Genomic DNA, 21,868 nt, shown 5'->3' with positions numbered 1-21,868 from the left:
GTGCCTGCACCCCGAAAGTCACCGTAAAGAAGTGCAAGTTTTCGACTTGTCATCGATAAAAGGCCTCGCTAATAATACTACAATAACGATTACAGAAAGGGATATCTCTCACTACCAAACTGACCCGGTCACTTACGAGCTACAGCTGCACTGCATAGCCTTCTTCTGCTGCGGCACATCTCCCGTCCACCTCTCCTCCTCCGCCTTATCACCCTGATAAACACCCCTTCCAGTCGGCCCATCCTCAAACTCCTTACCAGTCCACGCGTCCTCAAACGGATGCGTAGCCATATGCAACACCCTCTTGAGCACATCCCTTTCCCCTTCCTTCTCCACGCGACGGATCACCTCGTCCAGAATCCATCCGCGCGGGATAAAGCTAGGGTTGACCTTCTTCATCGCAGCAACCCGCTCCTCCAAGTCAGCACCTTGACCCTCAGAAGACCAATCCTCCTCAATTCGCACCCGCCACTTATCCAACCACTCGCCCACGCGCTTGCGCGCCTTTTCCTCGTCGGTTCCTGGCCCGGGGACGCCTTCGACCTTGGAGAAGAAGACGTCGGCCGCCTTTTGGCGGGCTTCTTCGGTTTGTAGGTCCGCCGTCTTCAGAGTGGAGAGGCGGCGGAAGAAAATGTTGAAATCGAGCTCGAGGGCTTCCATGGTGTTGAGGAGGGAGTCAAACAGGGAGTCAAAGTCGGATTCCTTGTAGGTCTTGAGGCCCAAGCGGGCAGTGAAGAGACGCTTGAACTCGCCCATGAACACGGCCTTGAACTCCTCGCCCGCCAGGGTGATGAGCTTGTGGGCGCGCTCCTCGATGGGTTTGGAAGCCTCCTCGTCGTCAAAGTTAAGCCCGTTGGTCACAAATAATTCATCGTCGACTTGGGGACCGGCGCCGATCAGCTCGCCCAGGGCCTCGCCTAGTCGGACTAGGTTCCACCAGATGATGGTCGCTTGGTTGCGGTAGCTGTAGCGCAGGGCGAAGTCGTCGTGGTTGGGCGTGTAGTTGGGGTCGAAGTTGTCCATGAAGGCGAAGGGGCCGAAGTCGATGGACAAGCCGAAGATGGAGGTGTTGTCAGTGTTGAGCACGCCGTTCATGAAGCCGTACATCTGCCACTTGGCGACGGTTAAGGCGTTGCGCCGGATGATTTCGCGGTAGAGACGGTGGAACCGGTTTTCCTCGGCTCCGGGGGGTCCTTCGACGGTTTCTTTGGCAATTCCCCTAGAGGGTTCGTCGCCGGCTGCACCTTCGGGATCCGCCAAGCGGCCGGGAAGCTTGTCCCACCCGCCGAAGACATCCTCGCCAATGTAGGTGGCTAGTTGCCGGACGAGCTTGCGGTCGCCGCGGGCGCGGAGAATGTCGAAGTTGCCGAAGCGCAGCCAGCTCTGGGCCATGCGCACGACGATGGCGCCGGGCTCCATGGTCTCACGGCGCACGCGCGAGTGTGGGAGCAGAGTGATGGCTAGGGCACGAGTGCTGGGAATCCCGAGGGCGTTGAGGTTCTCACTGACGACAAACTCGCGGATGCTGGAGCGGAGAACGGCCTTGCCGTCCGCAAAGCGGCTGTAGGGCGTCATGCCGGCGCCCTTGAGCTGAACTTCATACCGAACACCTGTGGATGGGTTGGTTCCTTCGAACAAGGAAATGGCGCGTCCGTCACCGAGTTGGCCTGCCCACTGACCGAACTGGAAGCCTCCGTAACACTGAGCCCAGGGGTAACCGGAGCCGGAGAGCGTCTCCTCGTCCCAGCCGATAATCTTGTTGCCTGCTGCTACCTCGCGGAACTCTTCTGTGTCTGCTTCGGATAACGCGAGACCGAGATCGCACATGGCAGCTGGTGAGACGGCGAGAAGCTCCGGGTCTCGTTGCTTCTCGGGACGGACCCATGTGAAAATGGCGTTCTTCACCTGGCGAGGGCCGAGGTCATCGCGATCAGCCTTGTGGCTGTCTGCTGGTGTAGGGAAGGCGGCATCTGGTGGGAGAGAGGCAGTGAAGTGCCATGATTTGGGGAGGGCCGATAGTGTTGTGCCTTCAAAATGTGTCCCGTTCTCGGTAGTGGTGCCGTTCAAGGCCATGATGTTGTGGGTGGTGCTGAAGAAGGCCGAGAAAGGTTGGTTTGCGTATGAGATGCTTTTCAGATGTTGAGCAACGGCAAGACAGCGGGCTGCGGGTTTCAGTGAGCGCATCAAGGGCGAGGCAGATTCGTAGAGTTTTGTGAGATAGTTGGGGTAAGAAGTAGGCTGTTCTGGGCACTCGACTCTATATATATATATATATGAGGTTGACAAATAGGTGGCTGCAGTGGCAATGCTGTATCTTTTCTTCGTTGTCCAAAGTTTGGAGTTCAGCCCAGTGGGATTAGTCAGTCACTGTCTTCCCTACCATAGGGGTGCTAGGTCATGGTAGGGACTGGAAAGTCAATGATTCCATATGGAATTCTATTTGCCCATTGACGTTCCGCGGATACCCTATTGTCTGTATCTGAATGCTGTTCCTGACGGCATGGACATGAGATGAGTAAAAGCTCCGGGTGGCGGAAACTGTTCGACTCGTCATCTGTTTGGCGAAGAAAGAACTCTCCAGTGTTCGCCTTTAACGTTCCTGAATGCTTACTTGTACGCAATCGACATTTGCCAAGACTTCACCTAGTGTACACTGTAAAAGGATCAGATTGGATTAGTTTAAACACTTCACCTTCGCCCCTTGTACTATTCCGTTGTTTGTATTTTCCTAAGCTCTTTGAATTTTGAAACCTATGGTTGAATCATTCCCATTGATCACAAGTTCTTAGCTTTCGGCCTCGTTCATCTCGCCCCCAACGAAGAAGCGTTCTTTCCGGCGCTCTGGTATGGCGTCATAGCGGTGACCAATTGTGCCCCGCATCCGTAATTGTTAGTGCGGGGTGGAGCTGTGTACTGGTATGTACCTCCTCAACTCATGTTTACTTTCCGCCCCTGAATCTGACTTGAGAACGGTTCGAGTGACACTGACAACACCATTGAGAAGCTGAAGCTATTCAGAGCTTACACTACAAGTGTAACAGCCTCCTAAAAAAATCCTTCAGTTCAGCTTGTCAAGTTTAGTTCACTACGAGATGAAGACAAGTAAAGTTCGAAGACCGCAGTGGGTCTAACCCTTACCATCTAAGCTAGAATAGTATCCTCTGTCTTATCACTGCGACAGTGGGAATAACAACACTAGAGCTGTGTACAACAGAACGACAACAAGGTCACATTTCGCACCATTGCTCTTTGCTTTTACCCTCCCTCATATACATACATATATACGGTCACCCTCGGCCGCATCAGAATAGCTCTCCTATTCACCTAACACCAACCAGCACACTATCACCGCATCCAAAATGAACTCTGCCACCTCCAACTTCGAGGTAGACGCGAGCGGCGTCTCACCCAAGCAACTCCACGGCATCATCCCATCTCTCAAGCTCGCCGACGGCAATGAGATCCCCATGGTTCGTCCCCTCATCCATTCTTCCACTCAGCCAAATCAGAACCAAAACTAGAACCAAAAACACAACGATCCGCTTCCGATACTAACCACATGAAAACAGCTTGGCTACGGCCTGGGCACAGCCAACTACAAATCCGGCGCCGCCCTCGACACCATTTCCGAGCCCATCATCGCCGCCACCGTGACCGCCTTGAGCGCGGGCTACACGCACCTCGACGGCGCCGAAGCCTACGGCAACGAGACCGAGCTCGGCCGCGCCATCAAGCAATCCAAGCTCCCCCGCTCCCAGCTCTTCATCACCACCAAGACCACCGTGCGCGCCGGCGAGACCGTCACGCAGGCCTTCAACCGCTCGCTCGAGAAGCTCGGGCTCGACTACGTCGACCTGTACCTGCTGCACTCACCCTTTTTCGCCAAGAACGCCGAGGAGCTGCACCAGGCCTGGCGCGAGATGGAGAAGATTAAGGACAGCGGTATGGCCAAGTCGATTGGCGTTTCCAATTTCCTGATCGAGCATCTGCAGACGCTGTTCGACATCCCGGGCGGGTTGCAGTACCCGCCGGTCGTGAACCAGATCGAGTATCACCCTTACCTTCAGCACGTGGTTGAGGGTGGTCAGGATCTGATCGCCTACTGCCGGGAGAAGCATATCGCTATTGAAGCTTATTCGCCGCTGACGGCTATCACCAAGGCTAGCCCCGGACCCGTGGATCCGATCTACACGAAGCTGGCTAAGAAGTACGGTGTCAGTGAGGCCGAGGTTGCGCTGAGGTGGTGTCTGGATCAGGGCATCGTGACGCTTACGACGAGTAGCAATGAGGAGAGGCTGAAGGGATATCTGAAGAAGCTGCCTAGCTTCAAGTTGACGCCCAAGGAGGTGGAGGATATCGCGGCCGCGGGTAAGGAGAAGCATTATAGGCAGTTCTGGACTCAGAAGTTTGATGCGAACGACAGGCGTTAAGCCATGGAAGCTGGTAACGACCCATGATTTTGGGCTATTGTTGAATGATTAATGATTTATAGTCAAGAATATGTCGGTGGATGAATTCTTTGTCACTCTTGTGAGTGTGTGACTTGATGAGATATCAACGGGACAACGCCATATACTGCAACTAAAAGCGCCTTGTATATACGGTAACATGCTCTGTCCGTGATTATCTCTCTTACATCCATATAAGCTGCTATCCAAGAAAGAAAGTTAATAAAGCGGCCCAGGATATATTGTAGTTCTTTTGGGCTTTTCCGAAGGTCCAGTTACACCCTTCTTCCTCTCCTTTCCGTGATACCTATATATCCAAAACCCGACCAAAACAAACACCTCATCTCATTCATCCACACATAATCATCAAAGCCAATCCAACCCACGGCGTCTCTCACTCAGCAGTCAACTCGGCAATCCTCCTCTCCAACTCCGGCACCTGCCTCAACAACACATCCAAATCCTCCTTCTCGTCCTCCAGCTCCAGTCTCCTCTCCGCATCCAGCTTCGTAAACACGTACTTCCCCTGTCCATCAAACTGCAAGATATGGGTGTGATACTTCCACAAACTACGACGATGCGATACCGTCATGAGCGTGATCCCCAATGCCTTGGCATTATCATACATGACCTTCTCCGTATCAAGCGTCACGCTGCTCGTGCACTCGTCCAGGATAGCATAGCGCGGCTTGTGGTAGAACAGCCTAGCCATAGCGACGCGCTGCTGGAGGCCACCGGACAAGACGTCGCGCCACTCGGCCTCGGCGTCCCAGCCCTCCGGGTAGAGCTCGAGCAGGTGCTCGAGGTTGAGGACTTTGAGGATGGCGAGCAGGTCGGCATCGGTGACGCCCTTGGCGCGCATGGTGCGCAGGCCATCCGGGTAAATGATCTGCTGGCGCAGGGACCCCCTGGAGAGATAGGGCCGCTGCGGAATGTAGAAGATGTCGGAAAAGGGGGGCTTGTGGACGGTGCCGCCGTAGACGGGCCAGAGACCGCCGAGGATGCGGAAGAGGGAGGACTTGCCGCAGCCGTTGGGACCGACGACGAGGAGGTGGTCGCCAGCGCGGAGCTTGAAGGAGAGGGCCTTGACTAGGACGTCGCCGTTGGGGGAGATGATGGGGCTGTTTTGTATTGAAGGATTAGTATCGCGATTGCCAATGACTTGAAAGGGGGAAGTGGAACATACACATCAATGAACTCGATATCCCTGCTTTCCACCACTTTACCTCTGCCCTTGAGCACAGCCTCATTATCCTCAGTACCCGAACTAGACACCAGCTTCTTCTCAAAGTGTCCGTTCTGAATGTCATCCATAACCTCCAGCAGTGACGACACCCGGGACGTGTAGCCAGCCAGCTCCATGATCTCCCTGTACGAGAACATGATACGGCCAAAAGCGTCCGAAGCCGACAGGAGCATTCTGCGGTTCGTCACGAACGTCTCGGTACGATCACCCATGTTCATCGTGAGCTGGCCCGGCAGCTTGACGAAAACGGGAACACTGCAGAGCATCAAGCCCAGCGCACCCCAGAAGTACTTGATGACGAAATCCTCCATGAAGCTGTGGTAGAAGCGCCGGCGTAAGATGTAGTTGACGTGCTTAATCAAGGTGAAATAGCCCTTGTCTAGTGTGTCCTTCTCGGCTTCGTGACCGGCGTATAGGGCAACCTCTTCGCTGTGGTCTATTAGTCTGGAATGCTGGAAGCGGAACTCGCCCTCTAGTCTCGCTTCTTCAGCGACGTATTTGCCGAAGGGCGGTGTTAGCGCTCGCATGACGTTTGCTGAGAGTTGGACCAGGAGGGACATGAATACGACACCCTCTCCACCGACGCTCTTTGATAGCGAGAAAGTGTAGATTGTCTAGGTATTATATGTTAGCCAAGGGTTTCCCAGTGAGAGCAGCCAGAGAGGGGGGGTTGCGCACCATATCAAGGATCGGCTTGGCCAAGTTACTGTACAACTCAGCCAAGCTGTTGGAGAACTTGGCCACATCAACCGCAATAAGCTGGTCGGGGTTCTTGATCCTGTCGTCTAGCGCAGAAATACCATAGAAGGTTAGCTGCGAAAGGTACTTGTCGTGGATATACTGTGTCAATCTCGTCCTGTACTTTAACGACAATTCGGCTTGGTGATATGAGAGCTGCCATGTAATTTCAATCATTAGCATCCCGTAACATATACCAAGTAGAGACAGCCGGGCACTTACCATGGAATTCGTAAACGTAGCCGGCACCGCAATCAACATCCAATACACAATCCTCGTGATAAACTCCCTTCCATTGCCCTTGACCAAGGCCTTGACAATCGCACCATCCATAGCCGCCACCTTGAGCGAAATCAGCGTCCTCAACACCAAGAAGAAACTGTGGCTGATCAACAGCCTCGTCTCCTTGCTGCGCCAGCCGGGCACGACAATCTTGAGCAACCGCAGCAGCGAGCGGAAGAACTCGCGGTTCAGCTCCACCTTCTTCTTGCCGCCCGCGGCATCGTCCGAGTTCACCGAGGCCGTGGTGCCCTGGCGCTCGGCGCGCTTTGCGGCGTCGCGGACTGAGGCGGCCTTTTGCTCAGCGATGGCGTGGCGGACGCGGTTGACGAGGGCGACGAAAAGCGTGATGTAGACGGCGCGCGAGATGCGGGTGCGGTTGTCGAGGTACATGGACATCAGCTGAGTGATGATTCCTTTGACGGTACGGTCCCTGAACGTCGGGAAGACGGGTTTGGAGAGTGAGGGCGCCATTATGGATGGTGGTGACGCTATGGGTATCTTTTCGCTTTACTATAGTCCACTTGTCGTCTCAGCGGTCATGGAGTTGGGATCGAAGGTTGACGATGTGCTAGGTCGAAGCTCGGCACTCGGAATCAAACTGAAAGTTTCGGTCACAGGCGCAGCCAACATGCGACAGACCAGCGTCGCTCTTGTTGGTGGTTTTTCGCAATACGCTTTTCGTTTAGTAAATGGTGGAAGCCGACGGCCGCGATGGTGGTCTAATTCGAATAACAGACAACAACAATGGTCGAGGTTGTGATGGCGCACTTCATTCAACCTGTCGACATGGACATGGTAATCTTCACAGAGTTTCGGATGTTGTCGTGAGAGTAGGTAGGAAAAGGGAAACCCTCGGCCTTGCGTCACGCACTTTGGCTGGAATGGGCAGTTGTTCGTTGGACCGTCGGGATCGGCTCGAAATGTGCTGGTGGTACCGTAATCAAGTAATAAAGCGAGGGAAAGAAAGAAGCATGTGATCGTTCCTGTTCAGGAAGAGCATCCGTCAGGCGTGTCAAGCATGTCACTGACCCACACAGTTACAGAAGGTGGGATTCCACCTATTCCGGGGTAAATTTACCCAGCCGTTCTGTGGGGTTAATCTGGGGAGACCTTGGCTCATCCGTGACAAATTTTGTGAGACGACCTTAGGCCACGGCTCACCCAGAATTAGCCACAAAGCGTCTCATCTATTTTGCTTGGAGGGACATGTACGTCCATTTTGTTTCCATTTGCGTTGCAGCATCAATCCTCCAGTACGCTTTCAGGGGGCAATAGGTAGACAACCCTCCCCCAAGTAAACAAACACCCGACCCGACCATGCCTCGTTTCCTCCCAACCTCAACACAACTCCTTCATCTCCTCCTCATATCCCTTTTCAGCTCTATCGTCCTCGCCAATGTAGAAAAGACCATCTTCCTCGGCCCCTCCTCCACTCCATCAGAAGAAAATCTCATCATAAAAGATGCCAGCAACCAGCAGGCACAGCGATGGCTAGACACCAAACTGCATCAAATCCACACCCTCACGCCAGACCCGACTGATGACCGGTCTTCACTCAGGACGAAAATAAACCGCGTATTTCCATCTGCTGAGTACCCTCGCGGACAAGATGCGTGGTTTCTCCTAGAGGGGTTGACGGAGGGGCAAAGATATGAAGTTAGGGTTTGTTGGGCTGCTACGGTACATATCTTTCTTTCTTTCCTTTCCCTGTCTCTGTTCCCCCTTCCTTTCTCACGAAAGAAGAACCACTTACTTACTGATACACTCCCTCACCCAAAAAAGCAACCAACAAACTTTTACATGAAAACATATACCCCCAAAGAAGTCCTCATCATTCCTCGCCTCGCCGGTTCCTTGATGGAATACTACCCGGCAGTTTCGCCGCAACAGGCGCAGAGACAAAAGCATGCCGCGAGATTAAAGGATTCAGAATCATCATCATCACTCCTCCTCCACATCTCCGCCGCAGCAGATTACTTCACCTCCAACACGAGTGTCATGCTGCACCCACCGCCGGTAGACGTGGACATCATCCTTGATCCCTTTCTCTTTAACGTGCTTCCTCGGTCGTTGGTGCCGACGATCGGGTGGATCGTTGTCGTTGCCGTGGCTGGGTGGATAGTTTCGAAGAGGGTGGTGTCCTTCTTGGTTGGAGAGGTCGTGTTGACCGAGGAGGCGGGTGAGGGTGTGGAAGAGACAGAGAGTAAGAAGGTGAGGTGAGATAGGACGAACATCGAATAAGCTAAGAGGGTTGTTAAGGATGGGTATATGATAAGAGATAATAGATATAACGTTCTTGAGATATTCGTCGTGTGCTTGTGGAAGCATATTTGTTATGGGAAAAGCCATTTCCACACGATAATAGGAACGGGATTGCTGCCGTTCCCATCGCCCCTTTTCATATCTTGGCCACTGTCTATGTCTGCTCCCTCACTCCACCCCTTTGCCGTTCGCATACCTTCGCGTTTGCCCAGATGGCGACTGATGAAAACCTAAGCTTGGGTTGACGTGTACACATATATGCCGAAACCCTTCTTCTCCCCTTCAACCGGTGTACGGGCAAGCACGCTGTAACCCCCAGTTTGATAGTACCATGTTAGAACAATAAGGACTCAAAAGAAAAAAAAATCATACGCGCCTCACAATCCGAACGTACAAATACGGTCAATAAGCCTTGGTGCTAAGCAACACCGCCGACAACGATCCGCCTACATCTTCAACATCACTGTTTCTCTGTTTCCTTGAGTCACTTGGCTCTATGACTCAGTCCATCATCCAGCGTATGCAATGCAGGAGTACAACTGAAAGGACAATCGTGTGCAAGTTATAGTCTTCACTGTCTTTGTTTCGTCGTCAGTCGACCCTCCCACTACCTTTACTGCCGCGGCTTTTGATCTCGCACGGAGTATCTGGCGTACTGACACCGCGCTCTGCTTTAGCTTCAGGCTTGTGTTCCAGATACCTAACCCATTGTGTTCCACTTTCATATCCTTCGCTCAAAACGATGATGTAGTTATAAAAGGCTTCCTTTGTTACCCAGCTTGCGTCATCCATCTACGTTCTTGGTATCTTGATCAACTGAAACCTCCGTATTTTGTTCATATTTGGCGTTGTGCGCAACCTGACATCAAAGCCGGCCTTCCTAGTACCGATAACCTCCCTGCGGCGGCGCGCCGTACTGCGGCTGTTGACCATACTGACCACTAGGCGGCTGACCATACGAATTAGGCGGCGGCGGCGGGTACTGCTGCTGTTGTCCGCCATACTGAGGCTGCTGCTGGCCGTAGGGAGCTCCTCCCTGCGGCGGTTGTCCGTACGAGGGAGTCTGCTGATGGAATCCTCCTTGTGGCTGGCCATACTGGGGCGCCTGGTTATACCCCTGCGGAGGCTGTCCATATTGCCCGGGAGGTCCTCCGGCTGGGGGAGGAGCGTACTGAGGCTGCTGGCCGGTCGGTGGCGAGGTGTAAGAGGGGGTGCTACCGTAGGAAGGCTGCTGGCCATGCTGGTGTTGACCGTAGGGAGCGTGTTGGCCAGATGGTGCACCGTAGGAAGGGGTGTTGCTGCCGCTGTGCGATTGGTGCGACTGGTGCGATGATGTAGGTCCGGCGGTCTGGTAGGTCGAGGAAGAGCTGCCTCCGGAGGTGGCTTGCTGGTAAGTTGCGGGAGGTGTCTGGCCGCTGTAGGAACCGCTTTGTCCCGAGTTGGAGTAGCCGAAGCCGGAGCTCTGATCAGGAGTTTTCTGGTTAGACTTTGCTACATCATGTTACATCATGGACCGGCGTTTCTACTTACGGAGTTGGGCTTGTTTCCGAACAGATTGCCGATGCCGCCCATAACGCCAGCGAGACCACCGCCATGACTGCCCGAAGAGCTATGCGAAGATGACTGGTTGCCGTGAGTGTTATGTTGCTGCGAGGACGAAGATGACGAGGAAGGCTTGTGGCTTCCGCCGGAGAACATGCCCGAGACAAGCTGGGATGCGATCTTGCCACCAAGACCTCCACCGCTGCTGTTGCTATTTCCGTGGCCGCCAGAGCTACCACCGCCCATGGCGCCCTGAAGCAGGGAACCAACCAAGCCACCCGCACCACCGCCGCCGCTGCTGCTGCTGCCGCCGTGAGACTGCTTGTTTCCGCCGGCGAGGTTGCTGATGAGAGTGTTTCCGATGAAGGACTACGGTTAAAAGAAGACAGACTGTTAGTCACGCGCATTTCATCAACATTCAGGAGAGAGACAAAGAGGGTAGAAAGAACATACACCCAGACTTCTATCCTGATCGGGGCCTCCAATTCCCCTCGTACCGTCCTCCCGAGGAGCAACCGGCTCTACTCGCCCATCGGGGTACTTGGCGCTCTGGCTGCCGTCTGGGTAGGTGATGATCTCCAGTTTCCTATCGCCGTCGCTACCGGGTACGCCGTAGGGGTGTTCATGGGCGGCACCGGGAGTGGCGCCAACGGGAGCTGGATCTGTGGGAGTCTCCCATTGCGAAACACCGGTGGAGAGCTGGACGTAGTAGTACTTCTTGGAGGCGTTATCCCATTGCGCGATCCAACCAGCTGGGAGCGGCGGAGGCGCAAAGGTTGGGCCGTCGTTGCCGGGAGACGCAGGGCCTGCCATCGGGTTGACTTTTGTATGTATGGGTTGTCGGTTGAGGTAGGTTTGTTGAGCGGGCTTTTTTTTTTGTGTGTGGTTGGGTGTTTGGAGAAGAGATTCGATCGAGTCAAGTCGCGAGGTGTTCAGTGGAAGAATCGTGAGATTGTCGAGTTCCAAAGCCGAGAGCGTCTTAATCAGTTAAACTTTTGCTGTCTGGGCCGTCGGTCGGTCGATAAAACGTTTCCGGTCACGTTCGTATTGGATCAAGAGAAGAAAGAGAGCTAGACAGGAAGGGTTTGGCTGGAGGATAAGAATGAATAGTGGCTGAAATGGCGCGCGATGGCCTCAGACGATTGGACTGGAGTGCAGGTGGACGTAATGGTCACAGTTGCTGTCAGCCGAGCAACGAGCGAGTCTCGTCTGGGTATGAATCGATCGGCCCAACTGTTTGGCGAATTGAACCTAATCGAGGGTGTGCGGGGCTCCTCTTTCAGCGGTCTTCAGGTGGCGCTCTAACAGGTGCGATTGTCGGCCCGGTACCTCTTTGTAAGAGAGTCCAACTCACAATGTGTCTTGATGACTATCTAAAGCTTCTGTGGCAAGGCTCAGGGATTCAAAGAAGAGAAAACTCAATGTCGGACAAACAAAGCCTATTTCAGTGTTGTAGGAAAAGAAGGTAGGATTCACAGGTGGACGGTCGATCTTAAGAATTATAGAGGGGCAGGAACCAAGACGGGACCTTCAGCAATCCAGGGTCCTGTTAATCATCACGACGGAACTCGCTGCCTGCCTAGCTGCCCGCTTACAGCCCGCTTCTCTTCTCACGCAACCACACCAAAGCCAGAGCAACACTGCCTCGACTGCCCATATTTGGTGCAGTACTTGCATGGAGCACAGCTGATCAAGGATCAGTTCCATCATTTTCAAGGTTACGCAATCCACGTCCTGTACTATCTCACACATGACGTCGTCTCAGCCACTTTGTCCACCGGCTGGTGGATGCCGTGGGTGCTTTTACATCTCGCAAGGTACTAGACTCATTGTGGTCTTTGTCATCGGGGACGGAGGCAGCCCACGGGATGTAGCGACGGCCCGCTAACACATTTGCCTTGAATGATCACCAAATTCTGTTAATGACTTACTCGCAGGCCCCCATCGGATGTACCTTACCCGACAACAACCCTCAGCTCCGCCCTCGGCCCTCCTCTTTCTTCCACTGATTTTTTCTGTCGCGTATCAACCCAACAGCTAGACGCGAACGCTGCAATGCAATAAACCATCGTTGAGCATGTCGGTATCTATCTCTTCCTTGCTCTGCCACCAATGTGTATCATGTACCAACTAAGCCAACGCTCCCCTCACAAATGTTCCCACCATCGCTATTCCTAAGTAAATCCCCGAGATCCCCTCTCTATGTCCTCAAAGCCCTCAACGTCTCCTCGATTTCCTTCGTGGCCTGTCCCGCACCGTTCGTAGCGCCGTTACTATCCTCATTGGCGCTTCCCTCAGCAGATGAGCCCTCTTCTTCAATTCGGTTCTCCTCTTTGTGGATGGCCTCCTCCACCTGCCTCACCCTCTCCTGAAGTTCCTTGCTATTGCTGGAGGTTGAAGTGGAGGTGCTAGTAACGTTGCCTCGGTCCCTGGTTAGTCCCTTACGAATAGCCAGGACACTGTCGACAATGACGGCGTCGATGCCCTCTTTGACTTGTTTCTGTAGGTAGAGAACACAGACGATCAGCTTGAATCCGAGAATAGGAATGCACAAAAAAAGGAAGAGAAAAGGAAAGATAACCTACCTGCACCAAGCTGGGATCATTGTTCTGCACTCCATAACTGACACAAACCAGTCCGCTCTGCTTCACCACTCTCACCAACCGCGGACTGTTAATCAGCGGCTCGGCGTTGCTCACAATCCCCAACAGATTCCACCTGCTCGCAAACCGGATCGCCTCCTGCAGACTGCTCGCCCTGATATCGCCCACGGGGCACGTGCCCGCATCTGTCAGGAACAAAATCGGAATGTTCGGCTGCTTGAAGCTCAGGCACAAACAAATATCCGGGTTAAAGCTCGAAAAGATTATGTTCCTTGGCCCGGCCATGTCGTACACCTTTTGCAGCACCGTGTCGCAGAACGAGTTGAGCTCGACCGCGTACGTGTCCATCTCGTGCTCCTCGCTCTCGTGCAGCATCGGATATTTCATCTCGATGTTGAAGCCCACGGTCTCGGGTAGCTTGCGAAAGAGGTCCTCCAGTGTGGCGAAGGGCGCTTGGATGAAGTTGCCCCGTGAGTTGCCCTTGTAGCCCTTTTCCTTGAAGTCGCGCGTGTGCTTCATCCGCTCTTCCATCAGGTCTTTACTGGCGCCGGGGAAGCCCATGGACATGGAGCGTTGGCGGGGGCCGGGGCTGTTACTGCGGAACTTCTTCAGCTGCTTATGCTGAGCTTGTTGCTGAGGAACATGGTGGCCGTGCTGGTGGGTGTGGGAGGAGTCGGGGTTGATATGCAGGAACTGTTCGAGGGTGAGGGTATGCACGGGAGCGTCGAAGCCCGTCTCGCTGACGAGGAAATCGTGGTAGATGACGGGGACGTGGTCCTTTGTGAGCTGCACGTCAAACTCGACGTATTGGGCGCCGAGGTTAGCGGCGGCAATGAACGACGGGATCGTGTTTTCGCCGAGCTGGAGAGACTTGTTGGCTACCACGTTCTTGCCGAGGCCGCGGTGGCCAATAACCATGGTAGAGTCCAGCTTCTTCCAATACGTCTGCTGGGAGGTTACTTCCATTTTGGGGTGGGAGAAAGGGGTGATGACCAAGAAGTTGAAGTTAACTGTCCCGATAACTTCAAAGTTGCTACCCATGATCGGCACCGAGATGTCGCCCTGCAGGTTCATCCTCTTGGTGCCGACGGTGGGACGGACACTGGAAAGAAGAGCAACGCCGCGGCCAACCTTGTTCTTCTCGTTGCCCGAGTATGTCGGCACGATATCGAAGAAGAGTCTGACCTTGGAGGCATCCCTAGTGGTGAAGAGGATAGGCTCGGTCGAGATGTTTTCGTGAACAGGCAGATCGATCATGGTCGGGTCGCCCAGCGCACCTTGGGCAGACACAACAACCGACAGAGCCGTATCCAGCTGTGTCGTGTGAGCTTCAGCAAGAGGAACTTTGTCCAACTTGATTGCCTCGATTCCCTTGCGCATATCCATCGAACCCAGGCTGACCAGCACAAGGCTCTCGTTCTTCAGGTACCTGTGGCCGAAAGTCTTGACAGGTTCAGCAGGACGCGAATTTGCGTTGGAGCGTCGGTCACCCAGAGACGCAGCCAGAGCGTTCTCAGTTTCAGGGTACGGCGTGGTGGTCGATGACTTTTCGTCGTCGGAGCTGCTACCGCTCACATCCTCAGGAGCCTGGATATGACCAGACAGGAGCCGTGCAATCTCCAGATGGCCTCTCAATGCCGCATGCTCCTTTGCCGTCCAACCAGACGAATCCAATTTGTCCACATCAGCACCGGCATCCACAAGCAGCTGGGCGACACCAAGATGACCATCAACAGCCGCAATGTGCAGCGGTGTCCACGCAAAGTTCTTCTCAGCCAGCTCGAGATTGGCCTTCTGCTCCTTCGTACCCTTAAGCAACACCCTAGCGCACTCGTCGTGGCCAAACCTGGCAGCGACATGCAAGGCCGTCTCGCCGTTGTTATCCTGCCAGTTGATATCCACTCCGGCGTTGACCAGCAAGTCGACGATGTCCTTGGAGTTAGCCTTAGTCGCGAGGGCCAACACCGCGCTCGACTTGGAGATGGCACGCCTCATTTCGGCTTGGTGGTCATTAACCCCCTTCCAGTTCTCTCCTTGCAGCAGCGCCTTGGTAGTCAGCGGGTGACCGCCGATGACACTCAGGTGCAGTGGCGCGTTTCCCTCCTTGTCCTGCCATTCGGGGGCGTCGATGCCGTTCTCGACGTTGAATTGTCCCCAGTCCTGCATCTTGCGCATGATGATCTGGCAAACCACGACGAAGCCGAACTGGGCGGCATAGTGGAGCGGTATGCGACCAAATGCGTCTTTGGCGATCAGTGCCACCCTCTGATCTGGCCTCAGGTTTTCTAGTAGGTACTTGAGTAGCTGAATTGCCTCATCGTCGTGGCCGAGGAGTTTCGACTCCTTCAGGGTCGTTCCGCGTGGTGCTGATAAGGGCGAGGTGGCTGGGGTGAGGTAGGGCTGCGCGTAGTGAACCCCGGTGCTAGGGAAGGGATACGATTCGGCCTCGGGCTCACTGCTGATGAGCGAGGCCGTTTTTGTGCGGCCAATGTGAATGACAAGTCTGTGAATGCAATTGCGCTCGTTGATGTCGTCGGGCTCGTCCAGTGATTTGACTTGCTTGAGAAGGAAGACGATACAGTCTCTCGAACGGTTGGAAATCGATCGCTGGAGTAGGTTAAGTAGCAAGGGCTGTTGTGATGGCGACGAACCGTCAGCGTTCGCTAGATTTCCTTCCTTCAAGCCAGTTTCCAAAGCCACGACGCCGTCTTTACGAATGGCCTGATCCAACCTGTCGAGAAGCGCACTCGGTACGTTAAGCATAGCCTTTGCAGAAGCACGGCCCAGAGAGAGTGTCGATCTCTCGGATTTGGCATCATCGATATTATGCGCATCTCCCAGCTTTGACAGCCACTTGTTGATCTCGGTCAAAAGGCGGCTGATGGCGGTATCCTTGGCGAACGGTAATAGATCAACCTTTGTGGAAATGTAGTTGTGTTGGGTGCTTGTGGTGTTGGGAACCTTCTTGTCCAGCTTCTTTGTGATTTTGACAAACCCACGGCGGTTGATTTCGCCGAACCATTGCAGCTTCCGGAACTGACTTCGGAGCTCGAGAAGGGCTCCCATTAGCTCCTCGACCTCATCATCATCGAGGTTGGCGACGATCTCGGGGGTCCTGCCATAGCGGTCCTGCAGCACCTTAAGCCGCCGGTACGCTTCGGCATACTTCTTGTTGTAGAAAGAGTCGACATCTTCAAGATTTCGGTCCAAGGCAAAGAAGAACTCTGCCAAATCTACTGGCTCTCCATTCTTGGCCGCTTCTTGCGCAGCCTTGATCAACTTCTTTAGGCCTTTGTAGTTGATGTAGAAAGCCGCCCATTCCGGGACCTGGTTACGTGGGAGACTGTCGAACCGTCAGCTTTTAGTGCAAAAAGGATCAAGGATGAGGGGTGTATACTTTCTGCCAAACTTCATAGTAGGCTGTGTGACTGTTTCCCTGTCGATAGCGACGATAGGAGGGTGATTACCACAGGCTCGCAAGTTATTGTAAATCCGTTAGGCTGCTCTTTATGTTGGCAACAGGATGGACAGAGAGTGCAGACGGGGTCTGAAAGGTAGGAGCGTGGTGGCCCTATTATAGTCTTCGGTACTAGATGATTTGTTGGCGGTCAAGGGGGGGGGATCAAGGTCTCACAGGTCGAATGTGAGCCACTAAGAAGAGGTGACAGCTAAGCAAGCAGAATAAGCAAACAGTTGTGACGAGTCGAAGAGACGGAGAAGGACAGGTTGTGCCGATGTATGATAGCTTTAAGTCGTCTCAACTCATAGAGCCAGTCTAGAACCCTTGGTGGATATGCAACAAGTGTGGACAAAGCCGTCGCCATTGACGAAGTGGAGATGCGAGTTGAATTGGAAAAGGGGAGAATCAGGGATCCATACAAATGATGAAATGCGTATTCTGTCACTATCAGTACCTTTACATGTACCTTACCGTCCGCTACCTAGGTCTCCGGCGGTCGAGATGGACTTTTTGGCCGGGGATTCTGCATTTGGAGTGGGAATGGAATGCGGGCCACGCGGGCGTCATCATTATTGTCCATAACATCCATGGCCAAGCTTTTGGTGATCCTCCCATCAACTGGGCTCTCGGGGAAACTTCGAGGTTGGAGTTGTGCATTCCCACTGCAAGTGCCCGTGAACACCACCACCAACTGTTGCACTTTTCCTTCGCCTCACAACTTACTCCGCGCCCTATCAGCCAGTCAGAGCCCGCTGTGGCGTCTGCTGCAGCATCCCCCACCTCTCAGTGGACAATCCCACAGCTCCGAACGACACCGGTTGGCGGGGTCCCGCCATCTTGACTTTTCTTGTTAATCCAGTTGATGATGGTCATTGACACCACCTCCGGATGTTATTTTTGTTCGTTCAACATGTGAAACGTGAATGATCGATAGAGGTAGCTCATGGCTTCAGGTTCCGAGCCGGAGACCGGGACCGATAGTCATCCCATGCCGTCGTAGCTTCTATAATTTGGTCACGGATGACGAGCTGGAAAGGTGGGTGAAGAACCAAGCTGAGCTACACCGGTAAACGCCTTCGCATTTCTCCGCGAACCGATCGGTCTCGAATCACAACCATTTGTACATATCTTTTCACCGCTCTCGTCCGTTTACCTATCAAGGTATCAAGGTACTGTATCACAAACTGGATCCAGACTCAGAATCCAGGGGACCTCGTGACCCCTCGTGCTTTTTCATGGAGGACCCTTCAAACATTAGTCAGGAACCACGACGCCCAAAGGAATGGAGCTAAAACTTGGGATGGGAAAGAAGAAGAAGAAAAGCTCATATGACACTTTCAAAGAAGATTTGAACCTACAAAGCAACCTACGAACTAGCTCTCCCTTCAACCCCCATTCACTCCCTCCCAGCAAACTGTTCCCCCCTAGTAACCGGCTCCGGCCTCGACGCAAAAACAAGCTTGTACCTTATAATCTCCACAACCTCCAACTCCTCCTTCTCTTCATCGTCAAGGTGCCGCCGCTTCCTCACCACCCCCACCGCTTTGGGTAGTGCCTTCACCTCCCCATGTAACCGCTGATGTTCCCCGATATACATATAAACCCTCTTCATCCACTTCTTGTCATTCGGGTCGAAGGTAAGCCTGTTGGGCTGGTAGTCGGGGAAATCGATCCTTCCTACTGGGATTGGACTGATGGTTCCTGGGGAGGCTGTGGATGGGTCGAAGTCGCGGATGTTGAGGGTTCCTTGGAGCTCGAGGAGGGCGAGGCCTGAGGGTGTTTGGATTAAGGTTGGGAGGGGATTGGTTGCCGGTGTTAATGAGGGAAGTGGGCGAGGGTGGAGGGGTATTTGTGTTGACATTTTGTTGTTGGTGATGGTGAACTTGTTGGTTGTTGCAATGAGATTCCCGCCGTTGTGATTCTTTCTTCCTTCAGTCGGTTGGTTTGGTGCTTAAGGCCTCGTAAAAGCGAGGCGAGTGGTGAGCTTGGATCACTGGCTGTTGGGTGGTTGAGCCTTGCGAAACGGTAATCGTTCAAGTGCAAGGAAGACGGCCACGATAATCTTTGCGAGGTCGTTGGAAAGTGCTATTTAGATGTTGTTTGCATGAAATTGTTTTCGAGTTGAGAACTTCGGTCCATTCTCGACTTCACCAGAGCAACAGTGGTCCGTGCGCGCACGAGATGCCCCTTTCTACAGCCCTTGGTATTGTTGAATCAACACATCCTGTTTATCAATTTCCATGCTTCCAAGTCAATGCGTAATTGTATGTATGCCTACTTCAACACTACCCTCATCAAGGCATTTTTCTACCAAACCACCGCCCATGTGCCCATATCCCAGGTTCATACAGTCATAACCAAGTCTGTTTTCCGTATCCAATCTATCGTCATCCCCTCGTTATCCCATCGTTAACCAAGCATGAGTTTCATATCCAGTCTCGCGTCACCCGTTCAAACTTTATAGCCCCTCCTATCTCAGGTCAACGTGACTCGCAGAGGAACTGCTGCTTTGGATGAACAGAGCCTCAGACCTTTCAGTTCTGGCCAAGAAGTCGCGATACTAAAAGAAACACAAGTCAGCAACTGTTAAGATCCCTTTCTGATACTCAAACCCCCCGAAAGACTTACTGCAAAGCTAAAGTTCAAAATCAGCGCCACCATCAACGCAACACTAACCACCAACGGCCCAAGGAAGTTATCAAAGTCCTTGCCGCTCCTCGCAATAATCATTTGTCTCCTCGAGTGCAGCAAGAAGTATCCCCAACCACCGGCAAACGCAGCTGTCAAGATAAAGCCGATAGCGATCCACTCTGCCACCGTGTCCCTGCCCGCAGCCGTATACAAGCTGATAGCCAAGCCTCCCAACAGCACACAAATATGCTGCCACCTAAGGAACGTGCGCTCGTTGGCCAGCCAAACCTTGGGCTCGATCTGCAAGGGACCCGAGTTCTTGATCCACTCGGTCGGCTCCTCGACTCCAGGTGGGAGGGTCACGGAGCCACGGCGTCCACCGCCTTCACGCTGGGCCCGCTTGAGACGCATGGCTTTGGAGTACTTGGAGAGGGAGAAGCCAGGGAAGACGGAGGAGAGGGTCATGGTGCCGTAGTCACTGTGGCCTTGCTGTTGGCCATTCTGTTGCTGGCTACTGCTGCTTCCGTTGAGCCCGTCGCCGGCAGGAGTAATGTCGGTATGGGTCCTGTCTGTTATCCCAGAGGCGGGAGTTTGCGCTTTGGGGCCGCTGCTTTCGGCCGCGACACGCTCGGCGAGGTAGGACTTGGCCACGGGAGAACTCCTGGAGGGCTTGAACGAGTTGCCTAGTTTGGTGCCGAGGAAGCTGCCAACTACTTGCTCATTCTGCGCACGGTGGGCACGCTTCGCTTCCTCCTCCTCAAATGCCACCTGAGGATCCTTGCGGATGTCGGTGTCAAGATCGGGGAGCCAGAAGGGGAGCCTGTTGACGTAGTCCTCGAAGAGAGAGGCGACGCCGTGCATGAACTTGGAAAAGCGAGGGCAAGGGTGAACCAAGTGCGAGGCCATCAGGTCCGTGACCCAGACTGGTCGCTTGCGGTTGTTGTCCTCCTTCAGCTTGATTTCCAACACTGCATAGGGGAATCGAGACACCTCGCTCTGGTTAATGTTCTTGAAAGGGTAGGTCATGTTGCTGTTGTCAATATCCGTGCGGTGCCAGTTCTGCGGGTCACGGCACGGCCTATCGCGGTCAAGCGTGTCCTCGCGGATGAAGGCGAGGTCGGTATCGATCGACACACGAATGCGATCATCTCCGGGCTTCTGAAAGGCAGTTCGGACGTAGTTCGCGCGGATGACGGGCTGGAGCTTGTTGCTGCGAATGTAGTCCTGAATAGCATCGGCAGTGGAACGGAACTCCTCAATGTCTGCGGTACTCTGGCCCTGCCGTTCCATCTTCTGGATCGACTTCTCCATCTTGTACTCGCCATCCAAGTACGACTTTATGAACTTCTCCTTTATGGGAAACTTGCGTTCCTCGCTGGTGCCGTTGTCGTGAATGATCTTTTGCTCCAGCACAATATCGGGCTTTTGGCTCAGTTGACCATACCAACGTAAGCGGAGCGATGACGCCTCGGTTTCACGATCCACCTTTTGGTTGTACATTTGGAAGTGGGGGCTGTCAAAGTACAGAGATGTGATAGTCGGGTCCTCATCTTCATCCCACTCCTTGGCCGACTGTTGGCTGTAGACAAGAGTAGGGAGCCGGCGGAGTATATACGTCTTAACCTCGAGCAGGTTGTCCGGGTGCACCCAGAACTTGTAGGCCGTGTACTTCTCGCCATTGTGTGTCTCGGGTTGACTTTCGGGATCCAGATACGGCTCGGCGGGAGCATTCTCTTCGAGGTGTTGGCGGATGGCGAAGTACATGAGTGACAGCTTGTTGAGCAGAGGCGAGTACCCTTGCTCCGAGTTGAAGGGCCGCTTAGACAGGCTGACCTGCATGATGGGACGGATCTTGTACCGATCACCACGCTTGCGATCATGTTTCTTGACGATCTTGAGGAAGCCCGTGTAGTTTAGGTTGCTGTACTTCTGGAGTTCCTTGACCTCGTTCGTGATGCCATCCAGCTCGGCCTCGAGGTCCTTGAGTCGTTGAGCAAGGGCTTCGTCGGTCGGCTTGTCCTTGTTTTCCGCATCGGCCGGCGGCAGCTCTCTGAGCTTGTCGAAGGCGGTATCTACTCGTTGACGCAGCTCCTGCATCTTCTCCTCCTGGAACTGGGCCACTTTTTCGAGCTGGGTGTTGAAAATCTCGTCGCAGAAGCGGTTCTCGTCCTCCTCGGTCCATGGCTCGTCATCATCGTCGGGCTTATCCTCTCGGAGGATGCTCTTGAGCTTGTTATAGTCGATGTACTTGTCCCGCCATGGCTCGTAAATAGACTGCTTGAGCGTCTTGCCGAAACGCATGGTCGCAGTGGTGTTGTCGTGGTGGTGGTGGTGGTGATGGTTGTGCTGCTATCGAGGCTTGTCTCGAAGATGCTGTTGACAAAATACGATATGATGATGCTGTTGTGATAATCGATTGCGAGTAGTCGGGACCTCAAGCTCTCAAGAAGGGTGAAAAACGGGCAGACGGAAACAAGATGCGATCACAAGATTGAGCAGAGGTCATTGCGCCAGTGTTTGGTTGCTCGTGGTTCGTGGAGCCGCCAGACTTCGTGGATCCATCCGCAAGCCCTTTGGAAACGTATCCCCACATCACTTCGTCACTGTAGCAGGGATTGTGTCGGGGCGTGTTCGGGGTTTGCTCCACTGAAGTTCA

The 21,868-nt window shown here is 53.7% G+C and overlaps 8 protein-coding genes across 8 annotated transcripts; 2 read left to right on the top strand and 6 right to left on the bottom strand.

Annotated features, from left to right (window-relative positions):
• Nucleotides 1–132: 132 nt before the first annotated feature.
• Nucleotides 133–2,248, bottom strand: SMAC4_02439 (uncharacterized protein; the record flags this gene model as incomplete). Its single annotated transcript, XM_066089776.1, has 1 exon — nucleotides 133–2,248. Exon 1 carries the CDS (start codon nucleotides 2,182–2,184, stop codon nucleotides 133–135), a length of 2,052 nt encoding a protein of 683 aa, XP_065947256.1. The 5' UTR covers nucleotides 2,185–2,248.
• A 1,077-nt stretch (nucleotides 2,249–3,325) lies between these two features.
• Nucleotides 3,326–4,514, top strand: SMAC4_02438 (uncharacterized protein). Its single transcript, XM_003350719.2, has 2 exons — nucleotides 3,326–3,470; nucleotides 3,570–4,514. The coding sequence occupies exons 1-2, from the start codon at nucleotides 3,360–3,362 to the stop codon at nucleotides 4,428–4,430; spliced, it is 972 nt and encodes a 323-aa protein (XP_003350767.1). The 5' UTR covers nucleotides 3,326–3,359; the 3' UTR covers nucleotides 4,431–4,514.
• Nucleotides 4,515–4,686: 172 nt separating this feature from the next.
• Nucleotides 4,687–7,782, bottom strand: SMAC4_02437 (uncharacterized protein). The gene is made up of 4 exons (XM_003350718.2): nucleotides 6,655–7,782; nucleotides 6,373–6,588; nucleotides 5,635–6,308; nucleotides 4,687–5,569 (listed from the first exon to the last, which is right to left on the bottom strand). Exons 1-4 carry the CDS (start codon nucleotides 7,183–7,185, stop codon nucleotides 4,843–4,845), a joined length of 2,148 nt encoding a protein of 715 aa, XP_003350766.1. The 5' UTR covers nucleotides 7,186–7,782; the 3' UTR covers nucleotides 4,687–4,842.
• Nucleotides 7,783–8,031: 249 nt separating this feature from the next.
• SMAC4_02436 (uncharacterized protein) lies at nucleotides 8,032–8,987 on the top strand (the record flags this gene model as incomplete). The annotated part of the gene is made up of 2 exons (XM_003350717.2): nucleotides 8,032–8,394; nucleotides 8,497–8,987. 2 exons carry the CDS (start codon nucleotides 8,032–8,034, stop codon nucleotides 8,932–8,934), a joined length of 801 nt encoding a protein of 266 aa, XP_003350765.2. The 3' UTR covers nucleotides 8,935–8,987.
• Nucleotides 8,988–9,111: 124 nt separating this feature from the next.
• On the bottom strand, nucleotides 9,112–11,960 carry SMAC4_02435 (uncharacterized protein). Its single transcript, XM_003350716.2, has 3 exons — nucleotides 10,972–11,960; nucleotides 10,507–10,887; nucleotides 9,112–10,438 (listed from the first exon to the last, which is right to left on the bottom strand). The coding sequence occupies exons 1-3, from the start codon at nucleotides 11,329–11,331 to the stop codon at nucleotides 9,857–9,859; spliced, it is 1,323 nt and encodes a 440-aa protein (XP_003350764.1). The 5' UTR covers nucleotides 11,332–11,960; the 3' UTR covers nucleotides 9,112–9,856.
• A 526-nt stretch (nucleotides 11,961–12,486) lies between these two features.
• SMAC4_02434 (uncharacterized protein) lies at nucleotides 12,487–17,378 on the bottom strand. Its single transcript, XM_003350715.2, has 3 exons — nucleotides 16,519–17,378; nucleotides 13,104–16,464; nucleotides 12,487–13,018 (listed from the first exon to the last, which is right to left on the bottom strand). The coding sequence occupies exons 1-3, from the start codon at nucleotides 16,533–16,535 to the stop codon at nucleotides 12,719–12,721; spliced, it is 3,678 nt and encodes a 1,225-aa protein (XP_003350763.1). The 5' UTR covers nucleotides 16,536–17,378; the 3' UTR covers nucleotides 12,487–12,718.
• A 599-nt stretch (nucleotides 17,379–17,977) lies between these two features.
• On the bottom strand, nucleotides 17,978–18,685 carry SMAC4_02433 (uncharacterized protein; the record flags this gene model as incomplete). Its single annotated transcript, XM_003350714.2, has 1 exon — nucleotides 17,978–18,685. The coding sequence occupies exon 1, from the start codon at nucleotides 18,440–18,442 to the stop codon at nucleotides 17,978–17,980; it is 465 nt and encodes a 154-aa protein (XP_003350762.1). The 5' UTR covers nucleotides 18,443–18,685.
• Nucleotides 18,686–18,816: 131 nt separating this feature from the next.
• On the bottom strand, nucleotides 18,817–21,855 carry SMAC4_02432 (uncharacterized protein). Its single transcript, XM_003350713.2, has 2 exons — nucleotides 19,210–21,855; nucleotides 18,817–19,141 (listed from the first exon to the last, which is right to left on the bottom strand). Exons 1-2 carry the CDS (start codon nucleotides 21,511–21,513, stop codon nucleotides 19,052–19,054), a joined length of 2,394 nt encoding a protein of 797 aa, XP_003350761.1. The 5' UTR covers nucleotides 21,514–21,855; the 3' UTR covers nucleotides 18,817–19,051.
• Nucleotides 21,856–21,868: the final 13 nt, after the last annotated feature.

This window comes from Sordaria macrospora, chromosome 5, assembly GCF_033870435.1.
Source record: "Sordaria macrospora chromosome 5, complete sequence".
Taxonomy (NCBI): Eukaryota; Fungi; Ascomycota; class Sordariomycetes; order Sordariales; family Sordariaceae; genus Sordaria; species Sordaria macrospora.
Note: the sequence above shows the minus strand (reverse complement) of the source record. Positions and strands in the feature narration are given on the sequence as shown.

Excerpts from the sequence above, each read along its gene's own strand:
- SMAC4_02435 (XM_003350716.2), bottom strand. The coding sequence starts at position 11,331 with ATGGCAGGCCCTGCGTCTCCCGGCAACGACGGCCCAACCTTTGCGCCT. Across the intron at positions 10,888-10,971 it reads ATCAGGATAGAAGTCTGGGT|TCCTTCATCGGAAACACTCT; the intron begins GTATGTTCTTTC and ends TTTTAACCGTAG. Across the intron at positions 10,439-10,506 it reads TCGGAAACAAGCCCAACTCC|AGCTCCGGCTTCGGCTACTC; the intron begins GTAAGTAGAAAC and ends ACTCCTGATCAG.
- SMAC4_02432 (XM_003350713.2), bottom strand. The coding sequence starts at position 21,513 with ATGCGTTTCGGCAAGACGCTCAAGCAGTCTATTTACGAGCCATGGCGG. Across the intron at positions 19,142-19,209 it reads TTTTGAACTTTAGCTTTGCA|TATCGCGACTTCTTGGCCAG; the intron begins GTAAGTCTTTCG and ends TGTTTCTTTTAG.
- SMAC4_02434 (XM_003350715.2), bottom strand. Across the intron at positions 13,019-13,103 it reads ATGATCCCAGCTTGGTGCAG|AAACAAGTCAAAGAGGGCAT; the intron begins GTAGGTTATCTT and ends CTCTACCTACAG.
- SMAC4_02438 (XM_003350719.2), top strand. The coding sequence starts at position 3,360 with ATGAACTCTGCCACCTCCAACTTCGAGGTAGACGCGAGCGGCGTCTCA. Across the intron at positions 3,471-3,569 it reads ACGGCAATGAGATCCCCATG|CTTGGCTACGGCCTGGGCAC; the intron begins GTTCGTCCCCTC and ends ACATGAAAACAG.
- SMAC4_02437 (XM_003350718.2), bottom strand. The coding sequence starts at position 7,185 with ATGGCGCCCTCACTCTCCAAACCCGTCTTCCCGACGTTCAGGGACCGT. Across the intron at positions 6,309-6,372 it reads CCAAGCCGATCCTTGATATG|ACAATCTACACTTTCTCGCT; the intron begins GTGCGCAACCCC and ends TATAATACCTAG. Across the intron at positions 5,570-5,634 it reads GATATCGAGTTCATTGATGT|CCCCATCATCTCCCCCAACG; the intron begins GTATGTTCCACT and ends AATACAAAACAG.